The sequence below is a fragment of the Thunnus thynnus genome, chromosome 10, assembly GCF_963924715.1.
Source record: "Thunnus thynnus chromosome 10, fThuThy2.1, whole genome shotgun sequence".
Classification (NCBI taxonomy): Eukaryota; Metazoa; Chordata; class Actinopteri; order Scombriformes; family Scombridae; genus Thunnus; species Thunnus thynnus.
Genome location: NC_089526.1, coordinates 10,383,131 through 10,401,646, shown reverse-complemented (window position 1 = coordinate 10,401,646; position 18,516 = coordinate 10,383,131). Strand labels below are relative to the sequence as shown.

At 39.0% G+C, this 18,516-nt stretch overlaps 1 protein-coding gene and 1 long non-coding RNA gene across 8 annotated transcripts in view; one reads left to right on the top strand and one right to left on the bottom strand.

The window, feature by feature from the left end:
- The window catches only part of LOC137191076 (uncharacterized), a 127,024-nt gene that overhangs the window by 92,738 nt on the left and 15,770 nt on the right, over positions 1–18,516 (top strand). The window contains exons 3-5 of one of the 4 annotated variants that reach the window (XR_010930342.1): positions 14,768–14,857; positions 16,040–16,111; positions 16,761–16,842. This is a non-coding gene — a long non-coding RNA (uncharacterized lncRNA). Of the gene's footprint in view, positions 1–14,767; positions 14,858–16,039; positions 16,843–18,516 lie in introns of those variants that run through there. The other 3 variants (XR_010930343.1, XR_010930341.1, XR_010930344.1) reach the window with 3 other exon arrangements.
- LOC137191070 (mannosyl-oligosaccharide 1,2-alpha-mannosidase IA) overlaps positions 13,251–18,516 on the bottom strand; it is a 200,154-nt gene continuing 194,888 nt past the window's right edge. For all 4 annotated transcript variants that reach the window (XM_067600887.1, XM_067600888.1, XM_067600885.1 and 1 more), the window contains 2 exons: positions 16,788–16,903; positions 13,251–14,867 (listed from right to left, as the gene is read on the bottom strand). In XM_067600887.1, coding sequence (XP_067456988.1) covers positions 14,726–14,867; positions 16,788–16,903 — 258 coding nt within the window. In that variant the 3' untranslated portion in view covers positions 13,251–14,725. The remainder of the gene's footprint in view (positions 14,868–16,787; positions 16,904–18,516) is intronic.

The following is an 18,516-nucleotide window of genomic DNA, read 5'->3' as shown; positions in this document are numbered from 1 at the left end:
CATTAAGCTGATTTTGCCAATAGCTAAATCCTTTCATGTGCACAACATCAGAAAAGCTAATATGTGATAGTCCTTGAAAACCAAAAAAAAAAGCAGAATGAGCTGTAGGGCTGCAACTAACAATTATTTTCATTATTGATTAATCTGCTGATGATTTTCTCGATTAATCATTTGGCCTGTAAATCAGAAAATAAATTAGATTTTTTTAGAGAAAGTGATGTTATCAAATGTCTTTGTCCAACTAGCAATTTAAAACCCCAAAGTATTCAATTTACTACAATGTTACAACAAGAAAAGCAACAATTTATCACATTTGAGAACCTTGAACAATAGATTGTTTCAATTTTTTACTTAAAAATTATTCTCTAAATAGCTGCAATTCATTTTCTGTGAATCGACGAATTGACAAAGTGTGCTATAGTGTGGAAATTCAGAGGTCGACTAAAATGAAATGAAAATCATAGAAAAAATTCATATTGCAGCTGTGATGTCAGATCTGAAGTAGGATAAACTCCCTTGTTACTATCAGGCTGTTATGAGAACAATCAAGTGATTATATCAACATTATAGCTTTTTAATGTCTATTTGGTGGATCCACAAGATAAGTTCTTTATGTTGCTGTGTTTTAAAGCGCTGATGTTCCCTCTAAGAATCTTCCTCTCTCCACCCCACTGAAATAGAAACACGCCTCAGTCATTTGCTAGCGCTAATTAATAAATGATATTTCATTGCAAAAGCTACAAAGCAGATGAGCAATCAATCCGAGTTGAACGTATTGCTCCACTGCTAATACGATAATCTCTCACCAAACATATTGTTACAGCTGGAGTGTAAAAAAGAAGCAATTAGAGAATGGATGGACAAAATTAAACTACTATATAATACAGCTCTCTTAACACTCCGGCAATATTTTAATTCATAATACAGAAATTATTTGGCCATTCATGGACTGTTTCTACTAGTTATATATATATTTTCTCTGTCCTCATGTGATTGAAACTTATCAGTTGTTGTTTATCTGGGAAGACCAGCTTTTTAACGGCATATAAACCTTAAAAAAAGCTCTTATTCAGTGTGTGCACTGGTTTAAAAAAAAAAGTCTCCAGCTAATTAGTGATGTCTCTGGTGTTGTTTTTTTCATGGAGAGAAAGGGACAACAGGAAGGGAGAGTCCTTGGAGAAGCATGGCGACATGATTAATGTAAATGTATTTCTTTCATCATACTTCCACAGCAGTGAGGGAGTGCAGACAGCTTGGAGGCTCGGTGCGGGTTGGCGTCATGCCCGTTGCCTGTGTCCCGCACTGGGCATACCCCAATGTGGTCGTGGGCATCGCCAACCTGGCCTCAACACTTCCTAGTGGAATTTGGGTTCCTGTAATGTTTGAGACACACAGAGGGAAAGACACGACAGAGTTTGTATCCCTAAAATATGTATGCGAAGCAGTGTTGAGGATGCAGGAGTGGAGCTGCTGTGTTCCTCAGCAGTGTGAATGTGTCTGTAATACAATCAAAAAAAGGATGAAATTGATTCCCTTATTGCATAAAAGCTAAAACCACAGAATACAGAGGAAGTTGACACCACACTCCTGAATTTGTCAGCTTCAGTGCTTGAGGAGGGCAGTCCAGGTTTTGGAGCAGACATAAAATAATTGTTTTGGGGACTCTTGCTTGAGCAGATTGTGGAGTTTTATTGCTTTGTTTCTGTTTATGTATATTTTCTCCCACTTCAGACTCTCTCCCACATTAGCATATGTTTGTATCTTGGTTCAAACTGATAAAATGTAATTGCTTCTAGTGTTTGAATCTGCGTGGTTGAATGTTTCTTTCAGTTTAGTGACGTTTTAGTCACTGGGAGTTATAACACCGTGCAAAGCTTTGACAACTTACGCAACTGTGTGCACAGTTTGTCCTTCGTTAAACCATTGTATGCTTGTGTAACAAAAGAAGAAAAAAAAAAGTTTCTCACAATTCCAATCTAACAATAAACAAAATGAGCACAACTGAAAACTTAAATTTTGTCAACACTGTCAAGTAAACTGCTGCTTGTCCAAGTAAGCTCGAATAAGATATCCTGTAAACAGCTAATAAACTGTAAACTAGCTCGCTAGTAAAGATTGCATCAGATTGTGAGGATCTCCATCTCTTGGGAATCAAAATACATGTTGTTGTGGATATTTTGAGCGATGGTTAGCACCTCAGTGGAGAAAAGTGGACACGAGCCTTTGATGATGTCTTAAAGCTGAAAAAGTTTATTTAAGTACTTGATCAAGGAGAACTGAAATGGCGAACATCGAAGTCATCTGCAACTCGGATGCTGTCTCTTTCCGTTCTGTCCTCTGAAGGTCTGAGTCCTAGTCTTTATCAGCCTACAATATGAAAAATTAGTCTAATTGGTTCACTAGTTTCTAAACAAGGAACTGCATTTTACCCGTGTCAGTTCAGGTCACGTTGCATGAAATTTCAGCAGTTTTGGTTTGAATGTCTGACTGTGTCAATCGAATCTACGCTTCCACCTACCTGTGTTGTCTAGGACAGCCTCCTCCGACCTTGGTGACCATTTGACTGATTTACCTTCTATCAGAGAGGATTCTACTTTCCCCAAAACATCACAGCCAGCTGGAGTCTCAAGGAGAGGAGAATATGTCTCCTTCCTGCTTAAGAATTACAGTGTGACCTCAAGGCCCAGGCTTGACCCAATGTAATCCAATTTGTAACCCCTAAAGATGGAAAATTCCATAACACATGTAATTGCGATGCTGTCCACTCCAAATCATAAATGCAGTTTTCTGAATAACAGATAGCACTTGCTTCAAAAACACAAAAAGCTAAAAAAAAAAAAAAACCATCCCTCAGCCTTCAGAACATCATGATTACAGCAGAAACAATAGCAGCACACCTGCTCTGCAGTGTAAGCCAATATTCTTTCATGTGTGCTATAACTAATCATAGTTGTTATAAAACTTCACCTGCTGCAAACTTTATCGGAAGAAACTGATGTTGTTCCCATCTCAAACCCAAGAAGTGCCCACTTAAACCTTTTGGATTCATTTTGGAATTACACTTCCATTACACTTGTTTCTTGAACCTGTGGTTCAGTGAAACAGTGTGTTAACTGGGATACATCCCAAGGCCATCAAAACACAATTAAAATGGTCAAAAATGCACTTTACTGTCATGTGCCAAGTCTTAGCATAGATGTTAGCATGAGCATGCAAATAACCAACAGTGTTAAGTGTGTTTGTGTGTAGCTATGAATACCTCGTAGCTCCAAATGCTTCCTTAAAGGGTCAGTTTACTAAAATCACAAAAACCACTTACCCCTAGTGGTTTCAGGCCATGCACATAGTTTTTATTTTTATTTATGCTGCTGAGACTTCTACTGTCACCTCTGCATAATTTAGAAGAATGATGTTTCATTCAAAGGATCAAAAAAAGAAAAGATATTGGAAACACTCAATAGTGCCTTTGTGCCAGTGCAATGTGCATTTTACAGAAATAATGTCCCAGATACTCAAGATAATCCACAGGCCTAACTTTGAATACTATCCACTATATTTCAGCCTTCACTGCAATAAAGACAGATACAAATACAATGGAAACCGCTTGTAATGATCATGGTTACAGTGATCAAGTGCTTCTATGGATCAAAAAGCTTGGGACAGAATCATTCCTATACAAATGCTGTTTAAATAATTTGCTTATAGTAATCAAGAAGTTCGCTTACAGTGTTCATTTGGGATCTTTTCATACATGACAACATATGGAAAAAGTTTTAAAACTACGGTTATTCTATTTTTTTACCTTACTCCCATCATATGATATGTGCTTAGCGGCTGCAGCACCATTATTGCCTCGCGGTAACCCGTCTGCTTCTGGCTGGTTACCTGAGGCTGGTGCTGCATGCCTGTTGAAATCCTGACGGGAGAGAGAAAGTCATTTTCTCTAAATGAAAAACAGAGTCTCCTTTATGCTCATGACAAACCAAAATGCCAAAAACGAGCCAGCAAAACAACAAATGTTTGAAACAGCTGTTCTGTATTCTGAAACAGTCAATAAAATTCAGTAAATAGTGAAGCTGTCTGTTTCATTACTTTATATTCATGTAATAAATATACAAATGTCAATTAGATGGTAATCTGCATGAGAAATAAAGAAAAAGAAAAAACATTTGGTTATAATAATCATCTGCTTATAGTAATCAATTTGACCCAGACAGATGTGATCATTATAAGCGGTTTCCGATGTAAAGGTAATGTGCGAGATTGAACTTGCAATAAAACCAACGGAGCATTCAGTGAGTTAATGAATTTAAGTTGAGGCAGTGAAAAGTATACATCTCAATATTTCACCTACTCTACTAGAAAAGTAGGGCTCCTAACAAACCCTGGCATCTTCAAAGCCGTAAATCTCTGCAGAGAGCAGTAAGTGGTGTGTCACAGACGCCCCGACCGTGTTGACAAATGAATATGTATGACTGTGAGAACCATAACAATTAGCATTAGCTTTCATCAGAATTCTGGGTTAAATTACTCCACTCATGAGGCTCCTCGAAGCCTTTGAACATTAAAACACTTAATTGACAAGGAGGATGGGCCACTACAAAACAATCGCACTGTAGAGATGTAAAATACAACAACTTATAACAGAGTATCACACATATGATCAAATATTAATGTCATACTTATTTTACTTCCAATAATAGTAATCTAAATAGATCTGCACATTTGTTGTACTTTTTTTTAAACCATAGATGGTCTCTAAAGTACAGACCTACTTCATATTATAGCCACATACTAAATATACATATTATAAGCTTAAAACCCATTGACCTGAACCGTCTCCTAATTCTATACTGTATACCAACAATATATAGTATTTCCTGTTTGTGCAGTTAAAAGAAATTATAGGATTTTGGTGGGTTTAAAGTGTATGCCAAGAGATGTTAATCAAACTAAAACTTTGTTAAGCTACTGCCAATTAAATGTGACAAAGAGTGAAAAAAAATCTTTTCCCTAAATTGTTTAGTTTTTCATTTCTAAAAACTTCCCAAAGCTGTCCATCCACCATCTGCTAATATTTAAACTTTTTTTTTTCTCCAGCTGTTAGTTGTTCCTCCATTTCCTTTGTGGATTGCATGCTGTTTATCAGCAGCACACTCAAAACTCAAGCCAATTTAGTATTATGCATATGAACATCTTTGAGTTCCAGCAGTCTAAATATGGAAACACAATCTTTGTCATCACCTCATAGAAGGGAGAAAAAATTAGGGAGACAGTTGCCTACAGCTGGAGCCTGTAAGCTGCCACACCTGATGTCAGTCAGTGCTTGTTAGAGGCCTCTGTGTCTTCTCATGCGTGGTTCAGACTACATGATATTTTTGTCTGATAAAATGTCACCGTGTCAAATTAGGCAATTATGGAGTCAAATTCTTACTGTGACTCGGCCAAGAGACATGACTACACGTTGATACCCGAACAATCAGAGCTTGTCGTATTTCATGACCTGTGTGATGTCATCTGAAGGAGATGCCGGGGACCGACTTCCGGTGACATGAATGTGAACAAACAATGGTGTCTGAAGCAGTGTGTGTGATACTGGCTGTCTGGTTGCAATAACGCCACAAACCTTTCCTCCTGAGTAGCAGATGAGCGCTCTGTTAACCTACTGGTCAACATCACGGAAAATTTTGATGTCATGAGGCGTCCCAGATGCATCATTGTTGTTGTTGTCCACTATGACTACACTACAATGATCAATAATTGCGCCTGATGCCCATTTTCAGTTGGGTCAGGCTATTATCGAGCTGATATCGTGTCTTCTGAACCTGGCATTAGTCTATGTAATTATTTTGGCTAAAAAAGCAAATCATTTTTGTTAGTCTATTGTTGCAGCTCGAACTTGTGAACGTATGTAACCGGGTGTATTTTTAAGTCGTGGTGGCTCTAGGGATGGTGATGTTGGTCTGCCTGTCAGTGGATCCACCACTCTGGTCTTGACCGAAACATCTCAACAGCTATAAGATGGTTTGCCATGAGGTTTGGTACAGATGTTCATGGTCCCCACAGGATGATGTGTAAAAACTGTGGTTATCCTTTCACTTTTCATCTGGCACCATAATCAGGTCAAAAATGTAATTTGTCCAATACTTTGATATTGCTAAAGCAAGCAATTCCCATCAGCCTCGACTTCACTTTGTGTTGAGTGCTAATTAGCATATGTTAGCATGCTAATACTCTCCGCTACTGTAAGATGGTAAAGATGGTAAACATTATACCTGCTAAACATCAGCATGTTAGCATCGTCTCCATCATTCAAGAGCAAGTTAGCATGCCGATGTTAGCATTTAGCTCAAAGTACGGCAGGGCCTAAATACCTTAGACTCTAAGGCTACGTTCACATTACAGGTCTTAATTCTGATCTTTTTTTGTGTTGATGTTTCACGCTACTACTATGCATGTGCAGATTTATCTGAAACATTAGACACATGCATACAAGATGAGATAGATGAGAGCAACACATCCCGGTACTTTGCCCGTGTGTCATGCTCCCGCCACTTTTTGGGTGAAAATAGTCCCTCTCATTGACCGGCGGTAAATGTAAATTCTGGGGTTTCGCCAAGTTAACAGCACAAAATAAGAGAACCATATCGCTTTTTAGCTATTAGGAGCCCAAATCCTCTGCACAGCAATTATGTTATGTCAATTATGTTATATGAGTCACTCTTTTTTATCACTTTTATTATCATTTATAGGCCTAATTATTCTTTTTATTTATGATCTTATGCTTTATCATGTATCCTCAAGACATTAGCTATTAATAAATGTCTTCATTTATCTTAAAAGAGGTTGGTTGTTTTGTTTGAGCAGCAGTAAACAGGTCAGTGTTTGGGACAAGAACTTACAGTTATGAGACTGATCCACTGACTAATTGAGAATTAATTTCAAACTTAAATGTTTCCTCTGGACATTAAAGGTTACCTCTAGGAGATGCTGCTCAGACGAGGTCGTGTTTCATATTAATAAAGCGTTATGTCACAATATTTCCAATGACCCCCGTCTCCTCCGTGTTTATTTTTACCAGCCTGTGAGGTGCAAACACTGAGTGATGACGACAGGCAATATGTGCATGCGCAGATAAGTGAGATGTTAAAAAAGGAAAAAAAACAAAACATGAATTTTGATCTGACCAGTGGTCGCATAGCTAGAGAACAGATATAGATCAGATCTAGGACCACATATACAAGTGGCCCAGATCTGATATAAAAGAAAATCAGATCTGAGTCTCTTCAGTATATAAAGTGTTGCTAAGTCTCATTACCATCCCTTTTATACAGCTCCATCGACTCATGTTTGCCTTGTGTAGAAACCTCTTCTGTGACCTTCACGAAAAAAAAAGCCTCAAGCACGAAACTGCCAAATAAAGCAAACTAACACTACAGTATGACGTGTTTATAGATATATTCATGCTGTCTACCTGTCGATTCTAAACCCTCCTCCTTCTGACCTCTGAGCTGCCTGTGTTATTTTTAGAAGTATTAGCAGCTGATTATGCAGTTGTGTTCCCTTCCGGGCACTAACGAGGTGTTGGGGGCAGCAGATGAGGCCAGCCTGGCGGACCTTCAAGTGTTGGCAGTGCAGAGTAGCGCAGGATGTTCTGACAAGCACATACTGGAGCTACACAGTGCTCTGTCTGAGGGCTGAGGCATCTGTTCAGTGCACACATGAGTGAATCTATGCGCAGATACACACACTCTTAAGAAAAAGCACACAGCCACTCATGCGAACACAGACGCACAGACTCGCTCACTCACTCAGTCGATAAAAACGTCCACTACCGAGGCTTCTAGCATTACTATTAGTTATCTAATTATAATGTATAATTGAATATGAATATTAAATGACAGCATGGCTGGACTAAATAGTATCATTTTCCCAAATCGGAATCTAATTAATAATAACATGAAAATTTTAATAATCATAAAATTGGATAATGACAGAAGACAAAGCAGCGTGAGTTTTCATATCGGCTGGGTTAGTGCGCTCAGTCTTTGTGCTAATCAAATACACGAAACACTACTTTCTCCAACTATCAGTCCAAGAAGGAAAGAGCATATTATAACTAAATCACTCAAAGTAATTCACTTTACAATGTATAAACTTTTCAAAGTCACAGATGTTATGGGAAACCAAACACTGACTGAATGCAGTATCACTCCACTCACGAATGCATCATCTCTGCTGCTTTACCCCCCCCCCCCCCCCCCCACACACACACACACACACATACTCCCCCCCATCAATTTGTCTGCATCTAAGAGCTATTTTAGTTTGTTCCAAAGCAACCCTCCAGCTGTTATTTCCCTCAAAACATAAAAAATGGAATTCATGAATAAGTCACTGAATAGAGATTAATGAAAAGAATTTTCAGTTCATTGTGCAGAACAAATTCATTCATATCTCTCTGCCCTTGGCCCTGCTGTAGAGTGAGCTCAATGTAAAGCTACTGTGTACTAACAGGACACACAACGAGGGAGGTGGGAAACTGTCCAACTATGAACTCTGCTTACTCTCCCTTCAGCATCCTTTTCTAGCTGCAGGTTCAGTGTCTCCATCATGTTGTAACACTGACATGCTCTGTCATTTCAGTGTCTTTTAACTGCCTTTTAACTGCCTAGCTCCCTTACAGCACATACTTTAGTACAGAGATACTCAAATACAATTCATAGGAGTCCACTTCCCAAATTTCCACTGCATTAAAGGTCCAGTAAGGGTTCATTATCAACCTGACACTTTCATTGTGTAACCAAGTGAGCATAAAAAGCTGTTATGGCCAGGCGGAAACACTTGAGGTGTAAGTGTTCATTAGTGAATTTTGGGGACAATTTTGTTCTAAATGTGTATGTTTGGTGTCGTAGCGGTGTGTTACATCACCACTCTTCAATATGGACAGTTTCATTGCAAATCAAGCACAATGGTTTTGTGCTTCCATTGGGCGAAATTAATGCAAATTTCTCAGTCCATTCGTCCTTAAATGCACCATTTTCACTGTTTTTGTATCATGTAGTTTTGAACAAACCGTTGAACTTTTTCAATCTTGGTTTCAAGGTTTCAACCTTGTGAACTGCGACAACCAGCAGGCAGCTGAATGAAGAGAGGTGTGGTGACGTGATGTGTCAGTAAAAAGAGATTCAGGTCTGGATGTGGAGAAATTTTGTTCCTGGTCTGGATTAAATTGTTATTTATTGTTGAGTATGTATACTTTAGTAGGTGTACTATAAATTGGTATATTGTATGATAGTATATTGGTAAATGTTAATTTATTCTGCATGAATACTGCAGATGTTGCAGTCTAGTGTAGAGTTCAATCAACAGAAGATTTAACAGGTGATATTTGCAAGTGTTTAAACAAGCAAAAACTGGTTCCAGCTTCCCAAATGTGATGATTTGCTGCTTTTCTGTATTTTATATGATTTCAAAACTGATATTTTTGGATTGTAGAGAAAATGAAGGCATTTGAAGACGTCACCTTGGTTGGTCAGAACTTGTGGAACATTAATCAATAGGTAATCAGAAGTTGCAGCTCTTCTTCGGTGGTGGTTCAGGAATTCTGCACTTTTTTTCCAACTTGATTTTTGAATTACACAAACCACATCTTTCGGCCAAATATTTTCCTGTGCACAATTAGTCAGGCACTTCTACATCAGTTAGAGAAAGTAACAAGGCAATAAGTATCCTGCAAATCCTTCCATATTTTCCTCCCCTTTCCTTCCTTTTTTTTACCAGCAACCCTGAGAGAAAATAACTGTGCTTAACAAACCATGAAAGTGTACTGACAAGACCTGAGAGGCAGTAAAAGAACAGGAGTTTAAAATTAAGTCTCAATTTGAAGGACTTCATTCCAAAAAGAGACGCTCAGCACCTTAAAAATATGACAAAATAACTTCTGGCATTAGACGTCCAACTCACTAAATTAGTTTTGAAGTTGTTCACTAACTTTAAACTTTTCTTTGTCAGATAGTGACATTTCAGGTGTGATGTGTTGTTTTGTTTGTTTTGAGAACTGTGTGAGATGACATTGTTGTCCCAGAATACATCTGAGGGATTCTGAATGAAAGCCTTTGATTTCATCCAAAGGTGGTGATAGATGGAGCGAGGATTACTGAACCTGACACTTCACTGTTTTTGTCATCGGAGGAGACAAAGCAAAGCTGGCTTGTGTCTTTACTACCTGCTATTTATGCGCTGATCGTATTGTCAGGAGTGTTGTAAGTCACAGAAAATGTAAGTTATAGTGAAGGAACATTAAATAATCTCTAGCTTTTATCTAATATTACCTCTGCTGTACCAAGGAAATGCAAAATCATCAATAGTAGCCAGTAATTAACACATTAATTAATCATAGTTACATTCTCACAGTATGCTTCCCAGTTAGACCAAACACAGGGGTCAAGTGAAGACGTCATATATCAATTTCAGAAGAACATTTACGTTGCCTGCCGCTGAAAATTTGCAGTTGAAATATTTGAAATGGTTTTAATTTTTTAACATATTGAATCTTTAATGCTTTTGCATAACTATATAGTACAACATAAACAAGTTAAAATGTTTTACAGTGTTCATTCTTTGCTTGTGAAATGTTATGTAAGGGTTAGTTGAAATATTTAAAGATAAAGTATCTAAGTTTTTTTTCTTATAAATATGCACCAAAGTAAATCTTAATGTGGAGAGATGTTGTTTAAGGTCCTCTGTGACTCAAGCTCATTGAGCAGCCTGGTAACAGTACAGAGATATTCCCCTCTCATGTTTTTAAGTGAGCCTTGCCCTTCTAACCAATCACAGAAGGCCAAAGTGAGGTGGGAGATCAGGCCTGTCAGTCAATACGTGTACGCGCTTCTGTCCAAGCTAGCATTAGCTGCTGGAATATGTTGCTACGGCTAACTCATAGGCTAGCAAGCTCCCTCTACCTGCATATGTCGAATCTAAGAGCTCCGTTAGTTCCTGAGAAAAAAAAATCAATACATGTGCACGATCACCAGGATGCAGATGAACGGCTGGACGGAGTGCAACTGCGCAGGGAGAGGGAGGGGAGAGAGGAGCGGACATTCGCTTTTGAGTCTCATGCTAGCGCTGTCCAAGCTAGCATTAGCTGCTGGAATATGTTGCTACGGCTAACTCATAGGCTAGCAAGCTCCTGCTACCTGCATATGTCGAATCTAAGAGCTCTGTTAGTTCCTGAGAAAAAAAAATCAATACATGTACACGATCACCAGGATGCAGATGAAGGGCTGGGCATAGTGCAACTGAGCAGAGAGAGGGAGGGGAGAGAGGAGCGGACATTTGCTTTTGAGTCTCATGCTAGCGCTGGCTTGATTTCCAGGACTTGCATATTATAGCTTTAAGGAGTCAAAGTGTCAGATGAAGCACTGAAAATGTTAGAAGTTTCTGTTTCAGCATCAAAATCAGTTGACGTGAAAGTGCTGTAAGTTGCTGTGTAGGCACTGCAAGCTGTTTAACTCTCATATAAAGAGTCTGTGGTGAAAGCAGATGGAGTGGCAGGCTCTGAAAGTAGTTAAACTGTAAGCTGAAGTGTAAGAGAAGAAAGCGGTTTAAATGTCAGCTGATGTAAAAGTAGAAGTTAAAGCAATTAAAGTTAAAGTGAAAGAGCTGAAGACTGTTAAAGTGTGTTCACTGTAAGCAGTTGAAATATCAGCTGGTATGTAAGCAGTGAGAGCAGTAAAAATGTCTGAAGAGTCAGCAAAGCTGGATTTGATATCTGCTATCACACACTATTTCCTTTTACTAACATAAGACATAATTTAATTCACAGAAAATGTATTTTATAGAAAAGGAGCATTAAGTAATCTGTGTTTTGTGTGTAGTAGCTCTACAGTGCCAAGAAAATGCAAAAGGATATCCAGCAGTCTGTAATTGGTTGAAATTATAGTTACATTTTCACAGTGTGCTGTCCAATTAGACCCCAAAGAAAGGTCTAGTAAATGTGTAATACATCGCAGTATGTAGTTGTACTTAAACAATACAAATACTGCATTGTTCTGCTTTCTCCAGCTGGCTTGAAGACAAAATGTTTCCTTACTTTGTCCTCAACCACTGGGCTGTTGTAAATGTGAGTAGGTGGAGTCAAAGGTGTTCTGAAATCAAATTATTGGCAAATAATATTTGTACCACATCTCGGTGACACGAAGGCAATTCTCTATAAAACCGCTGCACTGGTCAGGACAGCCGGAGGACGAGTGTGACAGGGAGATAGCAAAGGCTCTTCCCTCTTCGCTACCCATCGAAGGAAGGTCCTGCCAAGTCAGACAGCAGCCCTGACATTTCAGTTTCTGCCGCCCTGCTCTGCTTGCCGGGGACTTTGGAAGCAGTAAAGGAAAAAAAAAAAAAAAAACGAGAGGGGAGGGGGATTATCTGTAGTGTTTGTCCTTCACTATCAGTCTCAGGTGCATTCAAATGGAGAGTGATCCTCCCATTTATGTCCCCTGGCGAGATCAGGGAAGCTCAGGCACGCTCATATGTATGAATTGTGACCTTAGCTTTCGCCCTTCTTTTCATCATAATACCGTAGCTGAGGGGCAGAGTGCTGCGAGCGATAACTCGGAACATTTACACTTAATATTTAAACTCACACACCTTCGCATTAGTTCTTTTTTAAAGGTGTCGGTAAGATTAATGTCACCAGATCCGTGACATTTGAGAGCCATTTTTTCCAATTACTATTAAATGTCAATCATGTCAATAACGCATGCTGATTCTCTTTAAAGCTGATGTAAAATCACTCTTAGCTATCACACTGAAATTAGGATTCAGATAGCAGCAGGTAGAGCTGAATCATTTGGGGAGGATGATATTAAATCTTGCTTTGTTGGCCTGACACTGTGAGAGAGATGCAGTGGCTAAACCCCATTAGTCATTTTCTGATCGTGATTGCTGGAAGTTTTCACAACCCTGAGACCCCCCCCCCCCTCCCCCCTCTCTCTTTAATTAAATCTGTAATGAACTACCTGGAAGCAAATACTGAAGCAAATGTGAGCAGCCAATGAGTTGTTTCCTTCCGTTTCGTTAGTCACTGCAGGTTGTTTCCTTCAAACATACTGTGGCAACCTGCTTCACTCTTTAAATAGACAAAATACCACAAAACAAATAGCACATTTTTTTAGGAGGACATTCAATTTTTTTAGACTTTGTAAATAAGTAAACAAACACGGCCAATAAAAATGACATAACAACTGTGATTGTTTTAAATGTACAAAGTTGCACAGGTATTTTTTTATCAGTATTTGAAAATATTCAACAATGAAAGTTAAATCAAACAGTAAGAATAAGTAATAACAATAATTAATATCAGCAATAACTAGACTTAAAATCAGAACTTTAGTTGTTTTTTTTTTGTTTTTTTTTTACTGAAACACCTGAGGGAAGCAAATCAAAAGAGAACCCAGAAAAAATAACCACTGAAGTTTAGAAAAGAAGAAGAAGAAGAGAGAGAGAGAGAGAGAGAGAGATCACAAAATAAAGTCAAGACAAGCTCATACAGGGGTCACTCACTTCATCTGTATGTACAGCACATTCGCTCCACAACTGTGCAGGACAGCAGTGATGAAAAGAACAGTGATGGAAATGAAAACTCGTCTCCCCGGTTGACTCTCAGGCTTTTTTTTTTTACAGCCTTTAACATCAGAATTGGCAGCCGTACGGTTCACACGTAAAGGCGAGGTGAACCAGAAAAACAACAGAAACAGGAAAACCCATTTTGGAGCTGGCTAGCAAAAGGTGCTTTTTTCCTTAAGCGCTCTTTTTCCCTTATGCTTGTATTACAGTCGCAGAACTGACAGTACCCTATTTGTTACTTTGATTTGAAAGGCTGAGAGGACTTAGCAAGCATTGTCCTGTTCAAAAAATGACCTAAGCATACATGAAAACACAACCCAACATTTCTTTCTTTTTTTTTTTTAAGAGAAAAAAATGGTCCCTGGATGCATAAGACACTGCCACTTTCCTGCCACCTCCTGACTTTAAAAACATCATTCAAGCTTGTTTCAGCAAGAAACATGACATCAACATTAGTTTGGAGGTGGATTCGAGCATCACATTTCATGTTTGTCTGTACATTTATTAATATTCATTACAATTCAATCCTTATAGTAAAATTTACTATCTGTCAAATCTCACCAAAAACACATTACTGGAAAAGAGGGAAATATAAATGCAAAGAAACCTTTGGTCAAAGAGTGTACTCACAAAGGAAAAAATATGCAATGACAAGATTGAAGGAAATCATTCATCACTCAAGATTAACGAAACAACGAAATCAAAGAGCAAAACTCAAGTGGTTTTCTATACGTTTCTCTTTCTAACAATATGGCCCATAGTTCAACCCTCCTCCAAATACATTTGGGTCTGCAAGTTATACTGGTTTCCTCACAGAGGAAAGAAGGAAAGAAAAAGGTGCTCTTTTCATGAAAGTCATGTTTGTCTTGATTGTCCACAAAAAAGAAGTGCCAGCAGGAAGTAACCCCGGCGAAAGGATATACAATCACAGCGTAAAACGACAACATCCTTTACTGGAAAGGAATTGAGAGTCCATAACACGCTCCTGAAAAGACTCTGAACCTGCATTTAATTGGTGTTTGCAATATTTGACTTGTGTGTGCACATGAATTGTGCAAATGTGTCATTAACCGTCTCAAGTGTTGGGTGGTGGTCAGTCTTATTCGGAGACTGTCTTATCCTGTGTTGCTTCGTCCTGCAGGCAGATCTTGCGGATGATGGGCAGCGGGTGGGCTTCTGTATTGAAGACCCAGTCCTCCAGTGGGAGAAGGTCGTCATCAGAGAAGAGCAGGTAAAGATATCTGAGCAAACAGGAAAAAAATGCATCAAAATTGATGGTCATTTGGGAGTATTGAATTATTTTATACTAATTTCTGTTTCTGCACATTCAGCACATTTAGATGCATTTAAAGTAAGAGTTTGACATTTTGGGGAATGCATGTACTCACATTCTTGATGAGAGTTAGAGGATCAATACTCAGAGCAAATAAGCAACAGCCAGCAGCTAGTTAGCTTAGCTTAGCATAAAGACTGGAAACAGAAGGTAACAGCTAGCTTGGCTCTGTAGGTAACAAAATCCACTTACCAGCACCTCGAAAGCTCAATAATAAATGTTTATTTAATGCGTACAAAAACAGGTGTGTAAAAATGACAAGCTGTGGTACAGTGACTTCTTCCTCACCGTGACAACATGGCTCGAGGGTGTGTCATTTGTCATTTTGTCACTGGTTTTTGTGCAGATTAAACAAATTAGATACAACATGTTAATTAGTGAGCTTTGACAGTGCTGGTAGGCAGATCTTGTTAACTTTGGACAGAGCCATTCTAGCCGTTTCTTCGTTTCCAGTCTTCATGCTAAGCTAATTGTCTCCGGGTGGTAGCTTCATATTTACCATACAGACCTGAAGGTGGTGTCAGTCTTTTCATCTAACTCGCAACAAGAAAGTGAATAAGTGTATTCCCCAAAATGTTGAACTATTCCTTCAAATTTTTCCTTCAAGGTTACAGTCAGCCGTCTGCTGTAACCTGACTTCAGTACCTGGATTTGTCATGTATACACATAACCATGTTTGTAATCTGCTTTTTACATGTAAACATGTGCATGACAAAGACTTCAGAAGACTTCAAGTGACAGCACAGCGGGGCAGTAAAAAGGGAAATACATCACACGCAGTGATATATGCTTGTAATTAAGTCTGACTAAAACTAACACCATGTAGCCTCGAGTCAGGTTCTATCAATGAATATTTGACTTTTTGTAAAATTTTTGACTGAAACTGAGGGAAGGGAGGAATCTGATTACAGTCCTGCAGCATGTGTATGTAAATGAATCGGGTTACCACAGTGCATGTGAATTTAATTTCTCAGAGTGACCTGGTTTCTTGTGTGTGTATATAAACATACTGGCATATTAACAGTTGACCAAACTGTACCATGTCACAAATATTTCTGACATCACTTCTTTATTCAACAGGATATTTCTAGTAAAACAGTCATTCTTCACCCACAGCATCAGATACTTTCTTTAAGAAGTATTCTTCTGACGGTAAGGTCTTATTTTGGAGTTATAGGTGTTATTCTGTAGCTTCACATTATTTCTCTTCTCAGCATCGACCACATTTAATAATCAGAACCACAACTGTCATGCAAGAATGCTTTGCTGTCTCAATCTAACACGACTAAATTATTCACTAGAGTAGTTTTTTGTCATGATTAGTTATTTCAGTTTTAAAGCGTATGCACATTATGGATGGTGTAACACTAGTTGAGCCAGCAGTCTAGTGTTTAAAGTTGTCTGGTGACTGTCAATCTGAATATGGTTCCTGATGCCCCTGTCTTCTACAACATGGCTGTCTGAGTGGGTTATATTGCTTAATGATCCAAGAGTGAGGGGAGGTAAGATCGAGGCGTCTTAACTGCAAACCATCTATTTGCCATCCATGATTCGTTTAGCAGAAAAATGAAGAAATTCACATTCAAAGATGACTCCTGAACACTGGAGCAGAGATTGTGTCTCATTCGCAGCATGAGTGTGCATCACAGACAGAACAGATAATAGGTAGAGATGAATCCCACAGCGTTCAGTATCAGAGCATGTACTGTATTACTCTCTACATCTGTTCTCTCCACAACTCTCAGACGGTTTACACATGCAGATTGTAAAATGCCATTTGCCACATTCTCTCTTACGAAAGGGGATGTTGTGAGGAAATAGGACTTACTTGAGTGTCTCTGAGAGGAAGAAGCTCTGCTGCATGTTGTCGTGGCTGACTGTCATGGTGTAAACGTCTCGGATCCCAGAGAAGCCAAACTCCACTCTGCAGTGCTGCTCGAGGGCCTGCCAGGAGACACAGAGGCGGATGTGGAAGGAAAAGTTTAAATGTGTGCAAGTATTTTTAAAGTAAAGATCACTTCTTGCAGTTGCCAGCTTGATTGTACAAACTAGAATGAATAATACTTCATCTATCCGTGTATATTTATTCAGAGTGGCCCAAGAATTTTATAAATTGCACTGTAGAAATCACAGGGCATATGAGTAAAAGACCATTGGGTATTCTTGTAATACTTTATGGTGAAGAAAGAATCCCTCACTCAATAACTGTGTGTGCATGTAGACCTAAAGAAATAGTAAATGATGGAACTTGTCAAGCCCCTCAGCTGGCGACACAATTGAAGTCCAAGCAGTGCTAAATCTGACAAGGGCTAATGGAGAGTGGCTGAGCTAGCCAAGCGGATTAGCACATTATTACCCCTGCTATAAAGGGCTGGCTTATACGTGCTAATTAACAAAGACCCCAACATGTTAATGCTTGATGTTCATGAAGAGAAGCGTTGTGCACTGCCTTCAACCTTTGTGCCCGATAATTAGAGGCCCGTCAAACTCGTCAGCCTGATCTCTCCACTTCTGTGCGCACTAAATTAATGCTAAATCTATCATGCCAGCCCACCACAGTTTACTACAGCTAATGTCCCATCTATTCCCACATTAATAATGGTGCTCCCTACACAACCTTCACCTCCTGCTAGTGGAACTGCTTGATCTACAAGCTAATGTACAGTGCCACACAATATCAAGGAAGCTGGTGGAGGGTAATTGAGGGTGTTAAAGGGGCTTGACATAATAGGTGAGTACAATTTATAAAATCAAAGTCCAAGCCACTCATATGAGAGAGAGACAGAGAGAGAAGTATAGGCTAAAAAATTACATTGCGTCTCCCACTTAAAGGGGACCTGTTATGGGTTTTCCTCATTTTCGGTCATATATAATGTTACAATGTCGGATGTTCATATTAAACATGGCCAATGTGTCAAATGAGGTAAACTTATGTACAAGTAATCCCTGTGAGTAAAAAGCACTGGCTTCAGACTGCTCTGAACACTCAGTTTCCAATGTTTTTTTCTTCTTTCAGCCAAAGCTGATGTCTGCACGAGACAGATTTCTTTACATCGTCTGCTCCACACACAGTGTGCCAGTTCACTGCTCCTCCCTGCAATATTTCTAACTGATCCGCTCAACAAACAGCTCCAAATATCTACATATGTTGTTATTTGGACTGATTTTTAGCGCTGCTAATGAAGCTCTGCTAATTCAATGAGGAACACATTTCATTTCCAGTGAATTCTTAATAATAAAAGTCTCCCATTATTTAGTCTTTTATTATGAATCAGTAAAGCAGGAAATGTTATGTTTTCATCAGCAGTAACTTAACACGACTTTGATACGTCTACCCCTCAGGGCTTCTGGAAAGCTGGCCAATCAGAACAGAGCGGGATCATTGGGAGGGGGGCCTTAAAGAGACAGGAGCTAAAAATACCTGTTAATAGACAGAGGCTGAACTGAGGGGCTGCATAAAGGGCCAGATTAAGATAAATAAGGAGTATTTTGAACTGTGATCATACAGAGCTATTCTAGTGGAGTCCCAGAATAAAAATATAGAGCTGGAAATGAGC